Genomic DNA, 27,016 nt, shown 5'->3' with positions numbered 1-27,016 from the left:
CCGGCGATTCTCCGGCCCGCGAAACTCGACCGGGCCGTTCCCGCCGCTTGGGAGAATCGCGGGAGGGCGTCGGACCGGCGTCCCCGGATATTTTGGCGGCCCAGGCGATTCTCCCAACCGGCGTGGGAGTGGAGAATCGCGCCCATGATCTTTCAGAGAAATTTACTTCTTTAAAATTAGTCTTTCAGGTGAATATACATCTCCATGCTAAAAGTCTTGTACGACTCTGTTGCCACTATTATTTTGATGGAGCGTTAATATCTGGTGGGGTAGTGTAAGGAGGATTTTATTTTTGAATTTAATTAAAGCACCCAATTCTTCTTTTTTCCAATTAAGGGGCAATTTAGTGTGACCAATCTACGTTCCCTGCACATCTTTGGGTTGTGGGGTGAGACCCACGCAGATACGGGGAGAATGTAAAAACTCCACACGGACAGTGACCCAGGGCCGAGATCGAACCCGGATCCTCGGTGCCGTAAGGCAGCAGTGCTAACCACCGCCACTGTGCTACCCTTTCTCTTAACTTAAATCTATGCCCCTGGTTATTGACTGCTCTACTAATGGAAAAAGTGCCGCCTTAGCCATTCTATATATGCCCCTTATAATCTTAGACACCTCTATCAGGTTCTCTCTCAACTTGCGCTGCAGGGAAAACAGTCCCAGCCTATCCAATCTTTCCTCATAGCCCAGATCCTCCAGTCCAGGCAGCACCCTCTCCAGTGCAATCACATCCTTCTGATAACGTGGTGTCCATAACTGCATGCAGTATTCCAATGTGGCCTTCCCAGTGTTTTGTATAGAGTTCCAGCATGATCTCCCTGCTCTTATAAGACCATAAGACATAGGAACAGAATGAGGCCACTTGGCCCATCGAGTCTGCTCCGCCATTCAATCATGGCTGATATTTTCTCATCCCCATTCTCCTGCTTTCTCACCATAACCCCTGATCCCCTTATTAATCAAGAACCTATCTATCTCTGTCTTAAAGACACTCCGTGAATTGGCCTCTACAGCTTTCTGCGGCAAAGAGTTCCACAGATTCACCACCCTCTGGCTGAAAAAATTCCTCCTCATCTCTGTTTTAAAGGATCGTCCCTTTAATCTGAGCTGGTGTCTTCTGGTTCTAGTTTTTCCTACAAGTGGAAACATCCTCTCCATGTCCACTCTATCCAGGCCTCGCAGTATCATGTATGTTTCAATAAGATCCCCTCTCATCCTTCTAAACTCCGAGTACAGACTCAGAGTCCTCAAACGTTCCTCATATGACCTCTTATATTTTATTCCTCAGCTATTAAAGGCCAGTATCCCATATGTCATCTTAAACCTTATCTACCTGCCCTTCCACCTTCAGGGATCTGTGGAATGCACTTCAAGGTCCCTCTAACATAACTGCTCATATTCCTGCAGCAACACATCTTTTTTTTTTTAGTCCCACCTTTGTCATCGGTACCTACCTGGAGTATGGCATCTTGATCTTTCCTCTCCAGCCTCGAGATGTTCTTGACCCTGGCATCAGACAGGCAAAATGGTCTTTTGGGCTCATGCTTTCAATTGCAGAGAACAGTACCCATCCCCCTAATGCCTAAGTCTGCTATGCCTACTACATTTCTTTTCACTCCGCCAACTTGAATTGCCCCCTGTACCACTGTGCTGTGGTCAGTATGTGCATCCTACCTGCTCTCATCCACAAAGGCTCCAAGAATAAGTGCAAGGGCAAAAGCTCCTCCCGTGCTATTGTCTGGACCCCCATATCTGTTTCACTTGCAATTACACATTCTCTATCCCTGCCCATGGATGACACCTGAAATACTTAATGTAAGAGTTGTGACTGCTTGCTGGAACAAAGGTCACTCTCCGCCTCCTGATATATTGCAATGTCTAAAACCTAGGTCAACTCTGAGCTGAATTTCCTTGCGTTGAAAACACTCACTGAAGATGTCGTTGTGGATCACACTTCCACCAGCTCCCACGTGCTACACTTACAACACATCACCTGCCCTGCCCACTTGGTTGTATTTAATTGAACTAATTAGATGTTCAAATTTTGAAATAAAAACAGAATTGTTTGTACTTTTTAATCTGATTGAGAGCCTTATTAAATTTGGTTATATGCTTTTGGTTTTTACTGTAATACAGCCTGCAGTCCTAATTTAATCCTATTTGTTTATGTTTATCTTTTATATATCAAGCAGCATTCCTTATTCCCACCTCACCATTTCCCAAACTCGGTAAATTCCTTTGCACTCTGGTGACATCTGCACTCAGGTGAAATTGATATGTGATCACCTACATTATTAACTCATTTAGTTTTATTTACCCCAGCTGAAATGTTTTATTTCCCGACTCGTAGTGCTAAACATTGCCTAGTTTAGAGAGGGGAGAAAATGGAATTACTCACTAACAAAACACTTGACCACTTTCCTGTGCTGTAACAATTTCTTCCCCCTATATTTTCAAACTCTTGAACCTGATCCACCACCGTAAAAATTGACTTCCTGTTCACCACCAGCACACCTGTAGCCAGCAGTATGTACCATCGACAGGATGCACAGCAAAAACGTACGCAGCTTCCTTTGAATGCACCTTTCAAACATACGACCTCTACTACGTTACAGGACAAGGAGCAACAGCCACAAGGGAACTACCAAGTTCCCCTCCAAGTCGCACACTATTCTGATTTGGAACTATATTGCTGTTCCTTCACTGTTGTTGGAAATGTGATATTCACTTTCTAACAGCACTATGGTATAACTACAGCACATGGATTGCAGTGGTTCAAGAAGGTGGCTCACCACCACCTTTTCTGCAATTGGGGATGAGTAAATGAATGGAAATAAAAATGTAAGTTGGAAAACCACTATCGTACTTGGACCGTGACACAGAATATAATAAATCCATTGTGTGTTGAAACTTACATATTTAAAGAGACATTAGAAGTTTCTAACATTCTGTATATCCTTCTTATTCTGTTTTGTATTGCATATTTTTGTTTTAAAAAAAAAACACCTTTTTTTTGCCTTCTGTTGATTTTATTTGTAATATGTTGGTTCCTTTAGTAAATTTGTAAATTTTAATTCTTTCCAGAAACAGACATGTTCTTTCTAGCAATCAGTATGGTCGGGACAGATTTTTCTATGATTGGTCAATTGTTCCCCAACAGGACAAGAGTAGAAATAAAGGTAATTTCAGTTGTCTTCAGAACTTATTTTCCATTTAATCTAGTAGTTTAGAGAATCATAGACCTTTAAAGCAAGGAGACCATTTGGTCCACCAAATATGCATTTTTGAGTCTTGCAGCATCAGGTTGTAGACCTGTCTTTTAAAGTTGGAACATGTAATCATGCTTGTCTTTATCAACATAGTATATAGTATACACAAGATATAGTATGCACAAGATACATTTAAAAAATGTGTACAATCACTTTTACATAAGTGAAAAATATTTTTTATTAACAGTTATTTTTCCGCAGAACAAGTTTAAACGTGAAGAAAAATTGAACTCGTGGAGGATTGACAAAGCATTCAGTAAGTATGCTCATTTTTAAAGGGGCATGGAATTCTCTACTTCAAAGTGATTTATGTACTTTGCATATTTGCATAAGGTATAAAGATCAGACAATCAATTTAAACATTAATAGCATAACTGGAGAGCAGTGAGATACTGCAGAAGCGAACACCATGATATTTGGAGTGCTAAGAGTGGGATAGGTAGCAGTAAGCAACCAGAGTATTAAAATGTGCTAATTTTAGAAAAGGTTTACTGCTGGACTAATTTTCCTAACTTGTTTGCTCTGTGTGGTGCCTATGATCCCGTTTGGTTCAATGTTTCTTTTAATTACACACAGTTGCTCCATTATTTCTATTTGTTTGGTAGTTGAAGTTTTAGTTTGTCACCTTTTACCTCATTATCTGTTGTACATTGTTGGGCTCTGGTACATTTTAATTTGCTCGTTCTCACATAGAGGAGAAAAAGCCACTTGATCTGGCATTTTTTGGAGAGCTGTTATCTCGAGTTTTGGAAGCAGAGTCAAAGAGGAAGAAAGAAAGGAATGAGAAAACAAAAAGCCAAGCTCCAAGGAAGAAATCGATGACCAAACGGAACAGAAAAGGTAATATCATTTTAAAATATTGAATTATTTTCAGAGTGGAAAGGCCATTTTACAGCAAACTAACGAAGACGGAACATTCTTCAAGCTGGGCTGGAACTCTCCAGCCGTTCATGCTGGCAGGATCTTCTGGTCCTGCTGACAGTGCACCTCCGCTGTAGGTTTATCGGTGCTGTGGGGTGCATTCAATGGGAAACCCTGTTGACAACGCCGGGCCAGAAGATTCCCACCGCTGGTCAATGGTGAACCTTCGCCGCCTCTGCGGAACATGCGGCTGGTTGCGCGAAAATCCTGCCCTAAGTATTTAAAAATCACTCTTTAAAGACCATCTGCGGAATTCTCCGTTGGTGGGATCCTCCGTTCCACTGGCAGCACATCCATGCCTGTGGATTTCCCAACGGCACGGGCTGGCCACAATGGGGAACCCCATTGGCTGGCTGCAGAAACGGAGAGTCCTGCTGTCAGCGCAGGCCCGACATGCCGGAAAACGCGGCAGGCGGACGGGAGAATCTCGCCCCATAACTATAGTTCCATATCTTTGTAGTTTTTGGGACCTTTTGCCTTGAACTAAGATTGAAAGTTGAGTGTGAAACAACAGATATCTAAATGTCATATACCATGTGCCTCAGTGGCCAGGCAAGGAGGGCTATTAGGGTTATCTGAGGTAGAGACCTTGATTGTTTTTCCTTCCCTGGGCTATGGCATATCTTGGTTACTGCTGATGGCTAAACAAGGTTAAAGTAAGGGCGGCATGTGGCGAAGTGGTTACCACTGGGACTGCGGCGCTGAGGACCCCGTTTGAATCACGGCCCTAGGTCACTGTCTGTGTGGAGTTTGCACATTCTCCCCGTGTTTGCGTGGGTTTCACCCCCACAACCCAAAAATGTGCATGTTAGGTGGATTGGGCATGCTAAATTGCTCCTTAATTGGAAAAAAATATATAATTGGGTACTCTAAATTTAAAAAGAAAGAAAAGAAAGAGTAGGAATTCTCAAATTGGCAGGCAGTAACTAGTGGGGCAGTAACAAAATGTAACATCTCAAAGTTTGTATGTGATACCAAGTTGGGTGGAAGGGTGAACTGTGACGAGGATGCAGAGATCCTTCAACATTATCTGGACAGATTGGGTGAGTGGGCAAATCAATGGCAGATGCAGTATAATTTGGATAAATGTGAGGTTATTCACTTTGGAAGCAAAAACAAGAATGGCTGTAAATTGGGAGAATGGAGTGTGCAGCAGGACCTGGGTGTCCTTGTGCACCAGTCGCTGAAGGTAAGCATGCAGATGCAGCAGGCGGTAAAGAAGGCAAATGGTATGTTGGCTTTCACTGCGAGATGTTTCGAGTACAGGAGCAGGGATGTGTTATTACAATTATACAGGGCCTTGGTGAGGCCACACCTAGAATATTGTGTGCAGTTTTGGTCTCCTTTTCTGAGGAAAGATGTTCTTGCTCTCGAGGGAGTGCAGCGAAGGTTTAACAGACTGATTCCGGGGATGGCGGGACTGACGTATGAGGAGAGATTGACTAGGTTAGGATTGTTTTCGCTGGCGTTCAGACCAATGAGGGAGGATCTCGTAGAATCTTATAAAATTCTAACAGTATCAGATAGGATGGATGCAGGAAGGATGTTCCCGATGGTGGGTGTCCAGAACCAGGGTTCGCAGTCTGAGGATACGGGGTAGACCATTTAGGACCGAGATGAGGAGACATTTCTTCACCCAAATAGTGGTGAGCCTGTAGGATTCATTACCACAGGGAGTAGTTGAGGCTAAGACATTGAATACATTCAAGAGGCGGCTAGAAATGGCACTTGAGGCAGATGGGATCAAGGGTTATGGGGAGAAAGCAGATTTAGGCTATTGAGTTGGACGATTAGCCATGATCATGATGAATGACGAAGCAGGCTTGAAGGGCCGAATGACCACCTCCTGCTCCTATCTTCTATGTTTCTATGTTTCTTCCCTTGTAAGACAGCCAACCCATTACAGGTATTAGTCTGGTAAACATTCTCTGAACTGCTTTCAACACATTTACATCCTTCCTTAAATGAGGTGTCAACGGGCAGCATTGTGGCGCACTGCTGCATCACGATGCCGAGGTCCTGGATTCGATCCCAGCCCTCGGTCACTGTCCATGTGGGGTTTGCACATTCTCCCCGTGTTTGCGTGGATTTCGCGCCCACAATCCAAAGATGTGCAGGGTGCATGGATTGGTCACGCTAAATTGCCTCTTAATTGGTGTTGGGTAAAAATATTCACAAGCAGGCCTTTGAATGAGTAAAGAAGCAGTTTATTATATCAGAACTCTGGGAGAAAACGCTTAGACTCTGCAGCCTTTGTCAGCACACTTTCTCGCTTGAGCGAGGGTTGCACTTAGTTAATATACAGTTTCAATGCGGAAGTAGCTGCATTCTCATTTACATACAATCAATCAACTCTCTTCGCGTCATAATTCATTACATGCAGTCAATCAATTTTCGTAGTATACCAGTTTAGGCAAAATATGTGGTTAAAGTGGGTTGGTGTCTTACCATCCCCTAACTTCATGCAGAAGTCACTCAAAACTGCAGAAGTCACTCAAAACTAACAAAGTTATGGCTCCTACCTGCATCTGGAGACCTTGAGCTATTGAGGATACATTGCTCGTTGTCCTGTGGAGCTGTTATCAGTGGCTGATAAAATACTCCCCAGAAACACCCACGTCTGGGTCCCATTCAATGAGGTTGTTTATCCAGTTTGTAACTTAACCCAGCTAATGAATGTGGCTAGTTCAGCTAAAAGCCGTTTTGTGTCTTTTAGTTATTGCTAGCTCAGCTAACAGCCATTTTGTGTCCTATCTGATATTAGTAATTCTTAGGTTACAAAATCACAAGCATTGTGTATACACGATCTATTCCTACAAATTGCCCTTTATACAGGCATCTAAGCCAATAAGTACCTTTTGTCTAAAAACCTTCTTTCTAAATCTGACTTCAACTACTGTTTTGCACAAAGAGCTACTGTCTCAGCAGAAGGCACAGAAAGTAGGGTCAAACATAATTTTGCAACATAGTTAATTATCCGGTATACATTGTAAAATACAAAATTTTCCCTCAACAATTGGGTACTCTAAAATTATTTTTAAAAATGAGTTGTCCAATACTACACAGTACTCCAGATGTGTTCTTACTGTTGTCCCGTGCAATTGAAGCATAACTTCCCATTTTAGTATTCACCTCCCCTTGTAATAAATTCTATAAATGATAGCTTTCCCAATTACATTCTGTACCTGCATACTAGCCTTTTGCTATTCATGCTCCAGCACACCCAGATCCCTCTGCACCTCAGCTCTGCAATCTCTCAGCATTTGGGTAACATGTTTCCTTTTTTTATTCTTTCTGTCAAATGGACAATTCTACATTTTCCCACATTATATTCCATTTGCCAGATCCTTGCCCACTCACTGAACCTATCTATATCTTTTTGTAGCCTCATTATATCCTCTTCACAACTTATTGTACCTGACCTAAGTATGCTTAATGCTGACTTTTGATGAATAAAAAGTGTTCCTTTCCCCAGTGCCCATTGCTCATCTTGACGAGCATTTAATTCACACACTTTGCTTTTGCACCAGTAGATGCATTTAAACTTTGAGGTGTGCTAGTGACCTCTTGCTTCCATTGTGGAATCTATCTACTTTGCTAAACATTTTTACACTGAATGTAGAAAAATTAATTGCATCAAAACAATATAAGATTATAATGTATTATATATTAGCAAATGTGTCAAAATAAACAGTGGGTCCTTGGGATACTGAGTTGGATAGTTTTTGACAAAGGAAGCAATTGATCTATGTGGCAGTTTTTGAACTGACTTTTTTTACCCAGTTCGTGTCCATTTCCTGTGTTGCATAATTTGCCTGTAAACTTACAAGAGTTGTGCACATGTGAAGAATTTTGCACCGATAAATGCATGTTATCTTCTATCTTTTTACATGTGCATTTAGGCAAGCAAGTGTCAGAGATAGAAAGTGATCCTGATGACCCTGATCCAGTTGATGTTGGTGTCAATGAATTAGTTGAAGCTGACCCAAATGCTGTGGTGGAGGCAAATGAGGCATCTTGCAGTGTGGAAGGGCAAGAAGATGCACAGGAAAACAAAATCATATCAAAGCTTTCTCCAACCAAACGCAAGCGAAAAAGGAAAAAGAAAGTTGCTGCAGAACCGGCAGTGCAAGAAACTGCTGGAGGAGAACTACCTCAGGAGGAAAGTGGCTCTCGGGGACCAAAGCAAGAAGTACTGCAGTGCAAGAAAGGCAAGAATTGTTGTAGTTCTCGGTCTCTCTATTTATTTAAGCATCCCCCCCCCCCCCCCCCCCCCCCATGGCTCCGTGATATCTTGCCCCATTAAGGAAACAACATTGTCAAAATAGTTGCACCCTGTAAAGCAACATGTTTGAACTCATTTATGTTGTGCCACTATAGCAAACAGACTTTTAGAGTTATACAAATTGCCTAAAAGAAAACTGACCCACATGAATTTGAAGTTGAATAAGAACAAAATGCTTTTTTTCTGGCTTCAGTTGCCACATAGATGTAATTTTTTTATGGTAAACAATTTGAATAGACATCCAGAAGTCTTCAACTTTGGATTCTGGTCAAGAAGATGATGTTGGGAAGCAGATTGCAGAAGGCGAAGATGAATGCCACATGGCCATGGGTGAAATATCAACTAACCATGGAACCTCTGAAAACAAACGGCCTTCAGAAACCAAGAGAAAGGAGAAGCACAATGATGAATCCTTAAGGTAACTTGTGTTTATATAGTGCTTTTAATGATGTGTAAATTTAAGATGGTTGGGGGGTGGGGCATGGTGTTGTCATTCTGTCTGATTAACATTACATTTACATGCCTGCTCCAAGTACATATGTTCTACTGTGTCTCACTCCAGGAAGTCCCATAAGTACAAGTATAAGGCACTTTTATTTTTCCTTCTGTGTTATGCTTGACTAATAAATATATACTGGGTGCAAAGTAGTGGCAAATGGACCCAATAAGATGTGTACCTGTACCAACAAAATTTCTATAAAATTATCTCATTACGCATTATTTTACATATAAAGGCCTCTGATTACCTTCCTATAAGAAAGGAAATTGCAGGTAGTTATGAAGGGAACTAGGTTACAAATGGGTGGGGAGATGTTGGCGGTAGTTGCTGTTATCGGGTGGAGTGCCCAGGGATTTGTATAGGGATCTTTCCTGTTCCAGATGTCCATAAATAACTTGGGGTTAAATGTCCTAAATCTAGTTGCATTTGGAGTGGGCATCAGAGTGGTGGTTATGTTGAGGAGAGGAGTAATTGAAGGTATGCCAGTTATTACACTAAGCTTTTGACTTAACTGAATTTTTACTGGGATGACCTTCAAAATGGAGAAATGCAAGACAATACATGAAATGAAGGAAAAAAACTAGCAAGGATATTGATGTGTTAGAACTCTCCATTGAGTATATTACTAATAACCAGAATGGGGAGATCTCACCACGCTCTGGGAGGCACTGAAGATTGTGATCAGGGGTGATTAATGCTTAAAAAACACAAAGAAATAGGGGAGAGAGGGTGGCTAGGCAACAGTTAGTCGACTCCATACTGAGGTGGACTGGCGATACTCCGAGGCCCCGACCATAGAACTCCTGGCGGAGAGCAAAACGCTACAAACGAACTTTGATCTGCTCTCCACGTGGAAATCAGTGCACCAACTCCGCCACGAGGCTAGCTGCCTGCTGGCTCATCGACTGAGAAAGCAGGCAGCCACAAGGGAAATAGCCCAGATTAGAGACAGCAGAGGCAAACTAGTAATGGAACCGGAAAAGGTCAGTCAGGCATTCGAGGCCTTCTACCGGAGGCTGTATACCTCCGAGCCTCTCGCATGGGAGACTTGGGGATGAAACAGTGCCTCGATGAACTCGACATACCAGTTGTGGGGAGGATAGGAAACGGGGGCTGGAAGCACCATTAGAACTGGGAGAAGTCATGGAGAGGATCAACTCCATGTAGGCGTGGATGGCTCCAGGACCAAATGGGTTCCCCAAGGGGGTGGGCAGAGCTGGAGGGACTACCATTTAATCAGGCCCAAAACAAATTCCACTACCTGGGGATCCAAATTGCCCATGACTGGACAAGCATCCATAAAGTTGAACCTGAGCAGCTTGGTGAAGAAAGTCAAAAAGGACCTGCAGAGGTGAGGCACACTCCCTGCTGAGGAGGGTGCAGACGATCAAGATGAACGTACTGCCCAGGTTCCTCTTCCTGTTCAGACCCATCCCGATCTACATCCCCATGCTTTCGTCATCTCAGTGGAAAAATTGATAATTTGTGTGTCTGTGTGTGGAATACTCTATGCATTTCCCATTAGTGCAACATAAGGAAGCCAAGGTCTTGGGCATTGCAAGGTAAGCAATGAGGCTTTGTGCTCAGTGTCAGACGGAGGTCTATGTGTGACATCATAAGCTGAGTTAAGTAATGTATCTGAGGAAAAGTTAGTTATATTGGAAACTAATGGAATATAGTAACTTGAAGTCATTTCAGAAAACAAAAAAATGCAAATTGTATATTCTGCAGCAACATAAAGTAAAAATAAAATTCATGGATTAAACCTCTTCCAAAATAAATGTTCTTCCAAGAATTGTAAAATAGTGCAGTTTTAGAAGAAGAGTGAAAATAGCCTTGTGACTGTTACATCTACTATTGAAGCTGCAACACCTTTGAATAGCTTGATTGTTCAGGGAGGATTTATTCATGACATTTATTTCAAGAACTTGGGTGCAGTGGAAACTTAACAGAAAATTACCATGATATAATAAGGAGCCCTTTCCTGTGGTTGTGACTAAGTCACATTGTTATATATTTGCACTCGGAGTGCTTCATGCTGACACTTGCTGTTTAAAGTAGAAACAATACTTTCTGCAGAACAGAAATCCGCATCTTGGCGAGCAATAAAACAAAATTAGGGTAAAAGTGGAGTGGTAGTTTGAAGCAGGGAATTGCATGCCAATTAGAATTATTTATTAGAATTCCACTGTATTTTACCACCTTAATTGGTCATTGCTTGCTGGTGTAGTAGGAGTCTTAAAAATTGGTTGCACTTTAAATTTGAATTTCATTTTGAAATTATTCTGGTGTCTTAAATATTTGTTTCAGTGACCATGGAAGTGTAGCGCTATCCGAAGAAACCCCACCAGTTGGAACAGAAAATGCTACAAAACCACAGCATGTCCACCTCCAGAAACCTGAACCCAATTTAAAAGTGACTGGAAGGAAAAAAGCAGGTGGAAAAGGGAGTGATCAAACTGCTTCAGAAGCTCTTGCATCTTATGATGATGCGAAGGAAGACACCAGTGACAAAGTGAAAGAATCATCTGTGCAGGATCAGGATGCTCCCGATGATGAATCTTCTGAGATCAATGATAAAGTGTCAGAAAAGGTATAATATATACTGTCCTTTAAGTGTACAGGACACCTGCAGGCTGTCTTTTTGTTCAGCCGGTATCCTTATTTTGAAAATGGTCATTGTGCGCACTGTAAAATGTTTTCCCAGCAATTTTGAAGAACCAGCTGAAATTATTATCTGCATCTAATAAGCTGTAACAATGCGAAGAACCCTTTCCATGCTCCAGAATTTGGCTCTGTTCACGTCAGTTTTACAATCTCAATTCCCATTCCAAATTGTTCTCACTTGGAGCAAAGTATAACTTCAGGAATGAATTGTAGTTCTCGGTTCAACTTAGTAAAATTAGGATGGTCACAGAACAGAGAAAGAGGGAAATGTAATGGTAGGTTGTACAGACTCCACATGGATTGATAAAATTTGGGATGGAAAACAGAAAAGATCACTGTGCATAAGTGAAACTGCAGTTTTCTGCTTGAGCAGTGAGCCTGCAGGAAGATTGATTGATGACTGGGATCCACAGGCCTGTTTGTCACTCTAGACCAGCAGGAACTCTGAGAAACCTGGAATGGCCATCCAGCTTCAGTCCCCAATGCAAGAGTTCCTCAAAGAAGCAGATCCACGATCAAACATCAAGGGAAAGAAAATTATGGCAAAGTCAGAGGGGAAGAGCTCCCAGAAGCTTCTGAAAGGGTGCATTGATGGAGTATTGTGACAGGAATTTGTTTTTTGTTTTTGCATCTGTTTACTTGATTTGGAAGTCTGATAAGATCTATGAATACGGGTCAGGATGAGACAGTTGAGTTTCTGAAAGAAATTCTCACTCCCCAAGTTGGAACAATTTCTCTGTTGCTATGGTTGCTGAATAACAAACTCCCCATTGCACAAAATGAGTCTTCCACAAAATGGCTGCTGCTTTGCATAGGAAACAACTTGCAAGGAGAAGTACTTGAGATTCTGAGTGTATAAAATATTAGCTCCTGAAATTTTGCAATAGGTTGTGCCCTGTATTTAAAGTTGTAAAATGGCTTGGTGAATTGATGGCTATTACATTTTGTAATTTGTGAGTGCTTGTGGTTTCACAGTGCCTCTTGTATGTTACATCATGCAAGTTACCTCAAATCTGTGCCCTCTGATTCAAGGGTCTCAAGAAGTATTTTTGAAGATGTCTGTGTTTAGAGCATGTCCATATCAACAGTTTTCACTGTACAGTGATTCATTAATTACGTCTGGCCAACCATTGGGTGAAATCCTTTTATCATCAAGTTGTACCTGAGTGTTTGTTAAAGCCAGTTGTCAGCTGTAGTTCAGTTGTTGGCCCTCTGTCCTGAGTTGGAAGGTTGTACTTTCAAGTCCCATTATAGAACTAGAGCATAAAGATCAATGTTGACACTCCCGTGCAGTATTGAGGGAGTGCACTGTTGAGACATAAGAGGGATCGGGCGGCATGGTGGCGCAGTGTTTAGCACTGCTGCCTCACGGCACTGAGGACCCGTGTTTGATTCCGGTCCCGGGTCACTGTCCGTGTGGAGTTTGCACATTCTCCCATGTCTGTGTGGGTCTCACCCCCACAACCCAAATATGTGCATGGTAGGTGGATTGCCCCTTAATTGTAAAAAAAATAGTAATAAACTGAGGGTTCATTTGCCTCCTCGATGGATGTAAATGATTCACTAGCAGAATTTTAATGAAGACTAGTTGAGTTCTTCACAGTGTCCTGGCCAGTATTTTCCCTCTATTGACATCACAGAAACAGACTATCTGGTCATTATTACATTTCTGTTTGTGGAAGTGCTGTATGCAAACTGGGATTTCCCACATTATATGAGGGACTACTCTTCAAAAGTGCTTCAGTGCTGTGAAGAGACTTGGGGGGTCCTGTGATTGTGAAAGAACATAGAACATTACAGTGCAGTACAGGCCCTTCGGCCCTCGATGTTGCGCCGACCGTGAAACCACTCGAAAGCCCATCTACATTATTCCCTTATCATCCATATGTTTATCCAATGACCATTTAAATGCCCCTAATGTTGGCGAGTCCACTACTGTTGCAGGCAGGGCATTTCACGCCTGTACTACTCTCTGAGTAAAGAACCTACCTCTGACATCTGTCCTATATCTATCTCCCCTCAATTTAAAGCTATGTCCCCTCGTGCTAGACATCACCATCTGAGGAAAAAGGCTCTCACTGTCCACCCTATCTAATCCTCTGATCATCTTGTATGCCTCAATTAAGTCACCTCTTAACCTTCTCTCTAATGAATACAGCCTCAAGTCCCTCAGCCTTCCCTCATAAGATCTTCCCTCCATACCAGGCAACATCCTGGTAAATCTCCTCTGCACCCTTTCCAATGCTTCCACACCCTTCCTATAATGCGGCGACCAGAATTGTACGCAATACTCCAAATGCGGCCGCACCAGAGTTTTGTACAGCTGCAACATAACCTCATGGCTCCGAAACTCAATCCCTCTACCAATAAAAGCTAACACACCGTACGCCTTCTTAACAGCCCTTTCAACCTGGGTGGCAACTTTCAGGGATCTATGTACATGGACACCGAGATCTCTCTGCTCATCCACACTACCAAGAATCTTACCATTAGCCCAGTACTCTGTCTTGCTGTTATTCCTTCCAAAATGAATCATCTCACACTTTTCTGCATTAAACTCCATTTGCCACCTCTCAGCCCAGCTCTGCAGCTTATCTATGTCCCTCTGTAACTTGTAACATCCTTCCGCACTGTCCACAACTCCACCGACTTTAGTGTCATCTGCAAATTTACTCACCCATCCTTCTACGCCCTCCTCCAGGTCATTTATAAAAATGTCAAAAAGCAGTGGCCCCAAAACAGATCCTTGTGGTACACCACTAGTAACTGGACTCCAGGCTGAACATTTCCCATCAACCACCACCCTTTGTCTTCTTCCAGCTAGCCAATTTCTGATCCAAACTGCTAAACCCTGAATCCCATGCCTCCGTATTTTCTGCAATAGCCTATCGTGGGGAACCTTACCAAATGCTTTACTGAAATCCATATACACCACATCAACTGCTCTATATATAAATACATTTTCTTTCCATTTCAGAACTGAGTGGTACGGAACTCAAAATAAAGAGCACAACAACTGTAGCTAGTAGAAATAAATGGCCTAAAAATATAATGAGAAGAGAAGGTTGTGAGGAAATGTGATCGAGGTATTCAAGATCTTGCGCCAGTTGGGCAGAGTAGAAAGGGAAAAACTGTTCCCGTAGCTTATAAGGGTTGCGAATCAGAGGGAATTATTAAAAGAAGCAATGGCTACATGAGGAAGAACATTTTCATGCTGAGAGCGTATGGTGGAGGCAAGGTCAATTGAGGCTTTCAAAAAGGAATTGGACCATTATCTGAAAAGGAAAAATTTGCAGGGCTATGGTGAATTGCTCCATCAGGGAGCCAGCGCAAATGTGATTGGCTGAATGGCCTCCTGTGCTGTCATCATGCTTTGATTTTATAAATATTCTTGCATGGTGCACCAAATAGCATTTTTGGGTTCACTGGATAGTTCTTGTTCTTGGTGTTGTTTGTTTTCTTAAACTCTTGTTTAGATGGCAGTCTTGTAGGATTTTAACGCAGCAGAATCTCTCTACTCGTGACTTCCTCTTTCACGAATTTGCTTATCTGCGCAAACGTATTTGTGGATCAGTTCACCCATTGTAGGCCCAAATGTTCATTTGTCTGTGGTTATAAAATAAAAATAAAAACTAGAAGCCATCTTAAACAAAATTGCCGAAAAAGACGTGCACAAATAAAGTTTTTTTAAAAAAAGGGTGCCCATGATGTATTTCCTATTGTAGAAAGTGTGCACTACACGTGTGTCGTTTGTTGCTTGTAGGGACTCTTCCTTTACCTTGTAATAAGAATCGATAGTCCGGTTGGTTGAAGGTGTCAAAAGTACGACTTTATTGCTAACTACTCACTTGATTAAGAATTGAATCAAAAGTAAGAGATGAAATATCAAACAATACATAAAAAGATCAAGCACATGGCAAAAAATGTAAAGAATAAAAATAAATCACTTTAGCACAAACAAACAGATAGATGATTCAAGAATTCAGGTACAAAGACCTCGACCACAATGTCTTACCTTTAAGGGAATTCTTATATCTGGTTTAATCCCTCATTTACTTTCATTGGTTTCTAATTCACGGCTGAGACCTCCTAGTTTGTTTAAATGAATGTCTGTTACTTAGAGGATGATTTTAAAAATATATAAATTTAGAGTACCCAATTAATTTTTTTCCAATTAAGGGGCAATTTAGTGTGGCCAATCCACCTAGCCTGCACATCTTTAGGTTGTGGGGGCACAATCCTCGCAACACAAGGAGAATGTGATCCAGAGTCTGGATCAAAATGGGACTTTGGCTCTGCGAGGCAGCAGTGCTAACCATTGCGCCACCGTGCTGCCCTAGAGGGTGAATTGTTAATCAAACATTGGACATTAGTTAAGATTGACTGGTGCCTCTCAAAACTAGTTTAGCAGGGGCTGGTTTAGCACACTGGGCTAAATCGCTCGCTTTGAAAGCAAATCAAGGCAGGCCAGCCTCCCCGAACAGGCGCTGGAATGTGGCGACTAGGGGCTTTTCACAGTAACTTCATTTGTGCCTACTTGTGACAATAGGCGATTTTCATTTCATTTTCATTTCATCTGCGTGTGCAGTCTTAGGAAAATTACTGGATATGTTTCTCACACTTTCTATGTTACACTCGTCGGAGACTTTGCTAGAACTCATTGGTTGATTAGACAGAGAGCAATACATTCTTAGTGCGGATTATTCTGGAATACAACGGTTAATTCATTATATGAGACAATGACTGGATTCCCACAGTCAAGACCCTTTTAATATTTAGCACTCTTTTATCTATATGCATCCAACTAGCCCCTATATGAATAAATTATGAATAAAGCAATACTCTATCAATGCTGTTTGCATGTGGGTGTTTCTTGTTGCTGCGATTTAATTCAGTATTGCATTTTTTCCCCCTTGTTTTATTAAATTTACCAAAAGATAACTTTCCGACCCCACCATGGTGGGTTTTCCCATGAAGGATGAGACGATTCATTTAAACCCTTGTTGATTTTAGCGGGATGATCCCGCCGGTGGGAGGGACTGGAAAACCCTTTAACCCGTTATACATATGAAACTTTAGCATGGCTGGATCTGGACCTATCTTTTATTTTTTTTTTATTTTTATAAATTTAGAGTACCCAATATTTTTTCCAATTAAGGAGCAATTTAGCATGGCCAATCCACCTAGCCTGCACACCTTTGGGTTGTGGGGGTGAGAAACACGCAGACACGGGAGAATGTGCAAACTCCACGTGACCCGGGGCCGGGATCGAACCCGGGTCCTCGCTGCCGTGAGGCAGCAGTGCTAACCACTGCACCACCGTGGCTGGAGCTATCTAATTGACTCCCATTGTAAAGAATGTTTGCTGTTCACGGTTTCACAGTTCGTAGGTTTTTGTGGAAATGTAATCCCAGTGAATGGCGGGACTTTACTGTACAATACCTGATATCAGTTTTAATCTTTCAAGATTAGGTTAGTTTATATGGGATTCCTAAAGGGGCTTTTATATGACTACACCACTATTCATGCAGCAAGATTGCCATTATTGATACCGACTGTATTATAGAAAAATAGGACTTAAGAAGTTTTTAGTGATTTGTTTTCTCATCAGTAAAATCATTCTCTTTATATGACTTTTTTCAATGGCTATTTTTTTCTCCAAATTCAATATAACCTTGAACTGGTTTTACTTTCCTATAGGAGGTCAGCAGTGCACCAATACCTGAAGCAATGGAAGCTGATAAAACCGTAACTGAGGAGATATTAGCAAGTAATGCACAAGATTCCGGCACTGAATCACGGTAGTAAATTGCTTTTTCTTGTCTTTTTTGCTTCGTTTCAGCAGAGTTCACCATTTACTGGGCAGACAGACGGAACATCTGCTCTCAGCTCGTCTTTGGTGTTGCTACACAATCGGTTGTTTAGTGGATTTGAGAGTGACTTACCTTCTGACTTTTCAGTTCCTTCACAAGGCATACTCTATTATGCCGACTGCGGATTTATTCTTGGATTCTACGAGTAATATAAAAGCGAGCAACTGGAAAGCTTAATTGCAATCAAGAAATGTTTATTTTAAGGAGTTCTTCGTGAAGGGCCAATGTCTGTCGCAGGGGTCAACATTTTTATTTGAGGGCTCTTTTTGAGAAAAACCTGCTTAGCTTCATTTTGTCGAGGTCTATCTTTTGATTTTCGGGGCTATGTTTTGATTTAGGGGGGCAGCTCTTTTATTTCACATGCATTCAGGATACCATTCTGCCTTAGTTCCGTGGTATTTTCTGTGAAGTTTGGATTCCAAGTCCAATTCCCAATTTACAGTAATAAACTAAGATCAGATTCATCTCAAATTCCACCAATTTGACATAATGAAGCAGCAGGCGGTAAAGAAGGCAAATGGCATGCTGGCCTTCATTATGAGAGGATTCGAGTACAGGAGCAGGGATGTTTGCTGCAATTATACAGGGCCTTGGTGAGGCCACACCTGGAATATTTGTGCAGTTTTGGTCTCCTTATCTGAGGAAGGATGTTCTTACAACAGAGGAAGTGCAGAGAAGGTTTACCAGACTGATGCCTGGGATGGCATGGCTGATGTATGAGGAGAGATTGAGTTGGTTAGTATAATATTCGCTGGAATTTAGAAGAATGAGCGGGGGATCTCATAGAAAGCTATAAAATTCTAACAGAACCGGACAGGGTAGATGTAGAAAGTATAGCGGGAATACGGGGTAAACCATTTAGAACTGAGGTGAGAAATTTCTTCACCCAGAGAATGGTAAGCCATGGAATTTGCTGCGACAGAAAGCAGTTGAGTTGTATGTTTTCAAGAAGGAGTTAGATATCGCTGAAGGAATCAAAGGAAATGAGTGGGAAAGTAGGAACAGGCGGCTGAGTTGGATGATCAACAATGATTATAATGGAGCAATCTTGAAGGGTTGAATGGCCGCCTGCTCCTATTTTCTATGCTTCAAAGAGCTAGAACAGATTTAATGCCCCCCCCCCCCCCCCCCCGCACCGATTGACTGGTATATTAGCATGCAAATGTGTGTTTTATTCCATTCCCATCAAACCTTTTGAATTTTTCTGCAATGTAATGGACGTGATTACAAAATATGTTTGAACTGGATGAAAGAAAATTCACTGTGTAGTAACTTATGCATTGCCTTTCCGCCTCTGATCACAGATTTCCTCCCTCCCTCCCTCCCTCCCATCCTCCCGTCCTTCCTACTCCTCCAATCATTGATTCTGCCTCTGGAGGAACAGCAGTGTGGGAAAGAGGGAGTCTATGATAGGAATTGAAGCAATGGGCATGGCAAAATCTGTGATTGGAGGAGCAGCACCTCCTAGATTGTCTCTTTCAAGCTCACTACTCCTACAATCAAACTCTAAATTATGTACCGGTCTGACCTTTCTTTCTATATTCTAAATTTTTGCGGGCTATTTGTGAGGCTTTGAGGCAGTATCTGTGGATTTTGAACCCTGTGTGTGTAAAATCGCCAAGGCTGGAAAGATTTAAATAAAACCATCACAGTTTAAAGATGCCAACTTTCGGTTTTGTGTATTAATATTTCTTTCTGCTTCAGTTCTATGGAGAAACCAGAGGAATCCAGAGCAAAACCAGGCCTAGTAACAAGGAGCCGATTCCAGAAGCCTAAGCCAAATTTAGGAAGAGCAGTTGTGAAGAAAGATGTGTCAACAGATGAAAGAAAGAGGGTTGCAGCGCAGGAAAAAGCTATTACAACCAAAGAGGCCACAATACTGAGTCCAACTATCCCCATTACTGAAGGAAGTAATGATAGTGAAGTCTTTAAGACTAGATCTGATATTTGCTTTTCTCCAGAGGCAAGAACGAAAGATACTTTGATACCTGATAACATTCCAATCCAGCAGGGTGCAGTGCAGGGTCCACCAGGAGCAGCTATTGAATTAATCACCCCAGTATCTCAGGTATATCTAAAAGCCATTCATTCCTGTATCATTTTGATGAATCTATGTGGCATGCTATCTAGTTTTAATGGGATTTCCATAGTGCCACCTGAAACTGAATGCAGCAATCTGATTGTGGTCTAATTATTGCCTTCCCAAAATTCTTATGACCTCTTGTCCTTAAAATCTATTCCCCTATTCATGCAATTATGCTATTTATGATTTTATCTACCTCTCAGACTTTCATTAACTGATGTTCCAGCATACACTTCAGTGTATTTCCTGTCTATACATCTCTCTACAATAAATTCCATGTTGTATTTGGCTGCACATTTTGAAAACTAGCTTGTGCCCTCCTGGAGTTTTCAATGCAGTGGGTTAAGTTGCTAATTTTGTTAAGATATTAATATTGTGTTTGCAGTACAAATATTCAAATGATCTATCATCACCTTCTTGAGGGTGTTCATGTTAATTGAGTTGTAGGAGATATTCAGTACTAACTATTTGTTTGCCACTTAAAGCACATTTATTGCCTGCTTCCATTCCTTACTAACTCACTTGCCCAGTTGCCTGATCATCTATAATATGGAGTCCAGGTATACTTCAGATTCCTATATCAGCCAGAGTGCCCTTAGCTACACCTCTAGCCCAAGACCATTTGAGGTCAAAGGAGATGCATCCTGCAGGCGTGATGTTCCAAAATACTGGGAGCATCCAGTGTAGGAATCTTGCAGTACAGGTTTCAGTTATTTTCTCCTCTTCTCACCTATACCGATTGCTCTTAAAACTTTAAAGAAAGTCAAACACTAACGTAATTATTTAACCTGTCTAATAAAAGGCCAACTACACCTCAATGCTAAACTCCCTCTTCGATAAACTTCTACATTCTTCTGCTGTATGCCACACATAGTGCTCAGAACAATCTCTCATTAGTAAACTGAAATTTATGCTATCTTAATTTACACAAGTGGCTACTCCCCGAACAGGCGCCGGAATGTGGTGACTAGGGGCTTTTCACAGTAACTTCATTTGAAGCCTACTTGTGACAATAAGCGATTTTCATTTTCATTTCATTTCCCACTATAAAGACAGCCAATCACTGATGTTCTAGTAATGTTCTATTTATTGTACGTTTGTCCAACTGTAAAATTGTGTTTTATATTTTGGATTTCAGTCAAAAGCACAATCTCCAGAAGCAGCCCCTGCGCCCTCAAATTCTGTAGAATTACCGAGGCAAAGTATTACAGCTTTGGATACTGAGATAGCAAGAAGAAGCTGCCGGGGTTCGAACAAAGTGCAGCAATCAGAAAGGACAATTGAGTGCGTCAGTCAAGATGAACATGAAGATTTAAAACTGGATTCTATTCAAGAATCTATTACAAGCAAACCAACGAGGTATTGCATAAAGAAAAAGGGGCCAGGGTGGACTGTTTTTGTCAGTTATATTCCATTTGAATATGTAAAGGAAGATTTGGAATTTAAGACCTCTGTGGCTCGGCTATCAAAAGCCTTATCTGTTCCATTTATCTAATGAATATCTCATTATCAATGGGTAAGCATATCATGTAATTTGCCAATCTGTCGAGGGTCTGGTTTGATTCCTGTTCTGAGCTTATTTAGCTAAACTCAACTGGAATGGCAGTGGGGAATTATACCATTGGCCTTCATTCCCCTAAATTGAGAGAAGAAAAAAATGGTGAAGACATGCTTGCTTGATCATTGACCAGTAACTACTTCTAGACTCATGTGCAAGGAAGCCCCTTGAGCACTGAGTATGGATTGGCAATGATGCCTCTACTGGAGAATAGCACATTGACATCGACTTAAAGGTACCTGTCCATTAAGCATCCACGGATCTAAATGATAACACAAAAATAAAGAAAGAAAAAAAGGGAATCAGCAGGAAGGGCTCTTATACTTTACATCCTTTTATTTGCATCCTTTACAGTTTCTATCGCTTCTCTGATTTCTCCCTTATAGTACTTAATTTTAAAAATTATGTTTTACCTTGGTTGCAGTATATTTTTCTGTATCTTCCTTTGTATTTCAGATTACTCATTCAACTTCTGTATTCTCTTACTTTCGTTGTAAATTCTGTGCCCTTTTTTTTGAAGGATTGACAGAGATCAAATTTCTTTGTTCGTTTACTTCTAATTTGCTACGCCATCTATTTAATCGGAACTATTGAGCACGGTGGCACGGTGGTTAGCACTGCTGCCTCACAGCACCAGGGACCCGCATTTAATTCTGGCCTTGGGTGACTATCTATGTGGAGTTTGTATTTTCTCCCTGTGTCTACGTAGGTTTTCTCCGGGTGCTCCAATTTCCTCCCACACCAAAGATATGCAGGTTAGGTGGATTGGCCATGCTAAAATTGCCCCTTAGTGTCCAGAGATGTGCAGATTAAGTTAAGGGGTTATTGGGATAGGGAGGGGAAGTGGGTCTGGTGGAGTGCTCTTTCAGAGGGTCGGTGCAGACGTGATGGGCTAATGGCCTCCTGCACTGTCCGGATTCTATGATTCTATGAAGAATGGCTGCTGCGTTGAGTTATAAGTTTGGTCTGATCACTTGTGATGCAGTCTTTCATCAAAGTGGGGTAAGAATATCGACGGGTTACTGTGTGGAGTTTGCATATTCTCCCCGTGTCTGCATGGGTTTCCTCTGGGTGCTCTGGTTTCCTTCCACAGTCCAAAAATGTGTGGATTAGATGGATTAAATTTTTTCCTCCACAGTCCAAGAATGTGTAGATTAGATGGATTAAATTGCCCCTCAGTGACCAGGGATGTGCGGGTTAGTTGGGTTTACGTGGGCTTACATTGTTGCAGGGTGTGGGACTTGATAGGGTGCTCTTTTAGAGGGCCTGTGCAGGTTTGATGGCTGAATGGCCTCCTTCTGCACTATATGGATTCTATGGTTCTATGATCTAATCAGCTTTCATCTTCATTGTAGTTGCTTCTTTCTTAGGCACAAAAGAATGAATCAATTAAAGTGCTTGGTTGATGTAAAGGGTACTAATATTTTTCTGAAAACGTGAAGTAATGAGTGCCATCTTCATGCAATATTAAGAACACATAATATTGTAAGCAAAATTAGTTAGTGGAAGAGCCAATGAAAATATTATGTTGTCCCCTTGCCTGATACCAGTCTTGATTGATCCTACCAGTTAATTGATGACATTAAAATATTTTTTGGGATACTGTTACTTAAAACAAAAAAGTAAAACTGTTTCTTTTATAGGTCTGGAAGGCAGCCCAGACCTCCAGCATTTTATAAATCTACAGCAGAACAGAAACCATCAACTACTTCTACATTATTATCTGAGGGAGAAAATGAGGATAAGGGCAGGAGTAGGCGTGCACGATCTCAAAAAGCAAAACCCAAAGTCGGCAAAGGCTTTAGTAAAAAGGCGATGCAAACTAAAAATGCTGGGAAAGGTCAGGGAGCATCAAAGATGAGACTTGTGACATTGAGAGCATCTCAGGAGGAAGATGATGATGATGAACCTGAGCTGGTAGAAAATGATGACATCTATCTCATCTATCCTGAGGAGGTCAACAAAGCACCTGCCTTTGTACCAATTGGCCTGCGATCTCCTGAACCAATTCAAACTCAAGTGGAGGAAACCATGGAGGAGGTATGGCACTAAATGTTTGGAAATGTGTTTTCGATGTCTGTATGAATATCCCTTCCTCGTCTAAGCATTACATTTTTTCTGCTTTTATTTTGGATAAAAGGTTATGGTTATTGTATAGTTTTAAAAAACGTTGAATAGTGTTTTGGTGCAGCTGGCAGCTCTTCATAACCCGCCATGCTTGCTGCCTATTTCTGTTGTTTAAATGATAGTATTTTTGACACTCTCAAATTTTAGTCCAAATTTTGTTATTGATGCTTGTTACAGATTACTATGGTTTTATTCCCTGCTGAGTGGCCAAGTTCATTTCACAAGAAACTACTGATAGCTGACAGTTGGTTAAAAAATGTGTAGGTGACTTCATTGTAAAGGCCCCCAGCTCATACAGTCTTATCAATCCATTTAACTCTTGGGCAGGTTTGTAGTCGAGCTGTTCCAGAGGTTCAGCCAAAACACTTTCCAGCTATGAGGCACGCACGGCAGCCTAGCTGTTCTATTCTATTCAACCATGAAGGAATTTCAAAATGCTTCATACGAGTGCATCCACGCAACTACATGACCCTTTTGTTGTATCTCTCATTGACTTGCTTTACGTTTATGATTCACTGGTTTCACAAAGGTACTTTAGAGAAATGACCATCACTATCTTTATCAAATTCCATTAACTTTTCCACTGAGGTGCATGTTAGAATTTCTTGACCTTTTTTTGTCTCTTGATGTTGTATGGTGGTCAAAGTTCTTTGTAGCGGAAATGAATTCTAATGAATATATTGGGTTCCCTAGACCAGTGGAGATTTGCAGCATTGAAGAAGGCTACTTGCCTGTTATCTCTATGCCTGGTCTTTGCTACAGCAATCTCCACCTCGTGTGTCTGGAGGTTCATGACTAAATAGTGCTCCCTGCACCATAATGCCCCTTGTCCCTCCTCCCATCGGCCACCTTATAATATCCTGGGGAAAGGCATAGAACCCAAACCCAATGAGGAGGGATAATGCTCTGGAAAATTCCTCTTGTTCCCTTAAGTGATTGAAACCAGTCCAGGAGATCACATGAACCAGGTGTTATCTATGACTGCACTTGTCTTCTGCATGATGTACCCCAAGAGCAAGCCCAATTCCCTTTTGAAAGCATGCAGAGTGTCAGCACACAGCCCCAGCTGGAAATGTATTCCAGAGGCTTACTGCTGTCTGGGAAACAGGATAATGATACTATTGTAGATTGTCATAAAAACCCATCTGGTTCACTAATGTCCTTTCGGAAATGAAATCTGCCATCCTTACCTGGTCTGGCCTAGATGTAACTCCAGAATGTTGACTCTTAAATGTCCTCCGGGATGGGCACTAAATGCTGGTCCAGCAAGCGATGCCCACATTCCATGAATGAATTAAAAAAAACACATCTTAAGCTCATATCCACTGACCGCTCCAGTCTTCTGAACTGCATTAAGCTACTATTGTGGATGCTATCCAGCTCCTTTTGTTGGGTAACTTTACGTTTGTGCTGCTCTAAAACGAATATGTGTAAGCAGGTGAGGTTCTTTAATTGGCTATTTTCAAGGTTATCCACTACTCACAATTCTATCTTAAATGTCCTAATAATGCAGTTTTTGAGGGCAGCATGGTAGCGCAGTGGGTTAGCCCCGCTGCCTCAAGGCACCGAGGTCCCAGGTTCCATCCCGGCTCTGGGAAACTGTCCGTGTGGTGTTTGCACATTCTCCCCTTGTTTGCGTGGGTTTTGCCCCCACAACTCAAAGATGTGCAAGGTAGGTGGATTGAACACGCTCAATTTCCCTTAATTGGAAAAGAATGAATTGGGTACACTAAATTTATATATATATATTTTTTAAAATGCAGTTTTTGGTGGTCTTGACTGTGGCCTAAGCATCTTTATCTCTTTAAAATCTGTCACTGTATCGATAAATGAATACATTCTTGGACCTAATGCAATAATCACATTCCCAGTACAGACAGTAGATGAGACTTTGCTGAATGCAACACGTGTTTAAAAAAAATAAAAATAATTGATGGGATATGGGCATCGCTGGATGGACCAGCATTTATTGTCCATCCCTAATTGCCCTTGAACTGAGTGACTTGCGACGCCATTTCAGACGGTGGTTAAGAGTCAAACACATTGCTGTGGGCCTGGAGTCCGATGTAGGCCAGATTGGGAAAGGAGAGCAGAATGGGTATTCACGACAATCAACAATTCCACCATCTGCCGTGGTGGGCTTTGAACTTGGGTCACTGGATTACTTGTCCAGTGACATTACCACTGCACCACCTCCTCCCCTTGTGTCCATGCGATACTTGTGTTGTAACTGGAATCTGAGATGGAGATAGTGATTTTACATGTGTATGTAAGTTTTAGGTTGTAAATCTATTGCCATTTGTTAAACTTTCTTTATCCCACTTCTTTAATTTCCTTTCCCATCCTTCCTAACTTTGGTTTGACAAAGCACCTTGCCCTTCATCTGGAGCAACTCTGTTGCAAGCGGGAATTTACCACATAGGAACCAAAGCCACGAGTACACGTCTAACTATTCTGAACACAATCACTTGGTGCATGTGTTTCATAGGAATTGCTTGACCTTTTCTGATAATGTAGCAAGTTAATTTTTATTCAGTTAACTAGAATAATGCATGAAGTTAAGCATTTTTTATAAATTGATTTTGCTTTACTTGTTCATTTAATTTTAATTACTTCCCATGTATGTTTTCATTTTGTTTTTCCCACAAATCTGCATTCCTTGATGGAAGTTGAGACAATCTTTAAAGAAAGCTGAAACTAAAATGGATGGTGTTAAACACTAGACTGAAATCTGACCCTGAAAGAATAATGCAACTTTTAAAATGTGTTTTGTTTGAAACTTTTTTTTACCTACCTTATCACTCCCATTTATCATACACAGCTTGAAATAGCAGTCAATGTTTCAGACAAGAACTATGACAGTGAAACTGAACAGTCATTCCCTGAGTTACCAGAAAAAAGTGACCCCAGTCAGTCATGCACCTTAGCTCCAGAAGAAGATTGCCACCCAGCAACTGCCGATCAGATTCAACATTTTGTTGTAAGTTAAGTCTGTTGTTTCCACAACTGCTTGCTTCAGGACTTCATATTATCATGAAGAGAGCTGAGATTTAAACAATATAATCTATGCCCACTGTGGCCTTGATTAATTAATTCATGGGGAAAGCAAAATAAAAATTGATTTTGATTTCAGACAATAGAATATACAATTTCAGGATAATCATTATTTTGACCATTACTGTGACTGTGTTCCATACTTGAGTTAAAAGCACAATGCATATTTATGGATACAATTTGATGTTTTAGAAATGAGCAAAAATATATAAATATGTTAGTTGGTGATTATTGGTGTATAGACCATTAAAAATTATATTTGTCCATACTGCCCCTCATAGAATTGGCAAAATTCTATATTCTGCATGAATGTAGTCTACCACGGTAGCACAGTGGTTAACACTGTTGTTTCACAACGCCAGGGACCCGGGTTTGATTCCCGGCTTGGGTCACTGTCTGTGTGGCGACTAAGGGATTTTCACAGTAACCTTGTTGCAGTGTTAATGTAAGCATACTTGTGACACTAATAAAGATTATTATTATTACCTTGTGTTGTAATATCAGGTACTTAAAAGCTCCATAACTAGTTACCTGAACAATTAATTTATGTTGAACTTAACTTGTAAAATTAAAGTTTATTTGTCAGAACATTAACTTTGAAATTCATCTTTTTACAGGAAGTTATTGAAATAGCAAGTGAAGCTACAGGTCAAGGTAAGGAAAGTACTGAATAATTTTGA

At 41.2% G+C, this 27,016-nt stretch overlaps 1 protein-coding gene across 5 annotated transcripts in view; it reads left to right on the top strand.

Moving 5' to 3' along the window:
* The window catches only part of LOC140429315 (uncharacterized), a 198,901-nt gene that overhangs the window by 87,473 nt on the left and 84,412 nt on the right, over positions 1-27,016 (top strand). For all 5 annotated transcript variants that reach the window (XM_072516152.1, XM_072516150.1, XM_072516149.1 and 2 more), the window contains 12 exons: positions 3,085-3,179; positions 3,471-3,525; positions 3,963-4,109; positions 8,093-8,401; positions 8,713-8,893; positions 11,285-11,567; positions 17,342-17,442; positions 19,219-19,582; positions 20,736-20,956; positions 22,799-23,195; positions 26,104-26,262; positions 26,954-26,990. In XM_072516152.1, the coding sequence (XP_072372253.1) occupies positions 3,085-3,179; positions 3,471-3,525; positions 3,963-4,109; positions 8,093-8,401; positions 8,713-8,893; positions 11,285-11,567; positions 17,342-17,442; positions 19,219-19,582; positions 20,736-20,956; positions 22,799-23,195; positions 26,104-26,262; positions 26,954-26,990 (2,349 nt within the window). The remainder of the gene's footprint in view (positions 1-3,084; positions 3,180-3,470; positions 3,526-3,962; positions 4,110-8,092; positions 8,402-8,712; positions 8,894-11,284; positions 11,568-17,341; positions 17,443-19,218; positions 19,583-20,735; positions 20,957-22,798; positions 23,196-26,103; positions 26,263-26,953; positions 26,991-27,016) is intronic.

This window comes from Scyliorhinus torazame, chromosome 9 (genome assembly GCF_047496885.1).
Source record: "Scyliorhinus torazame isolate Kashiwa2021f chromosome 9, sScyTor2.1, whole genome shotgun sequence".
Lineage (NCBI taxonomy): Eukaryota > Metazoa > Chordata > Chondrichthyes > Carcharhiniformes > Scyliorhinidae > Scyliorhinus > Scyliorhinus torazame.
Note: the sequence above shows the minus strand (reverse complement) of the source record. Positions and strands in the feature narration are given on the sequence as shown.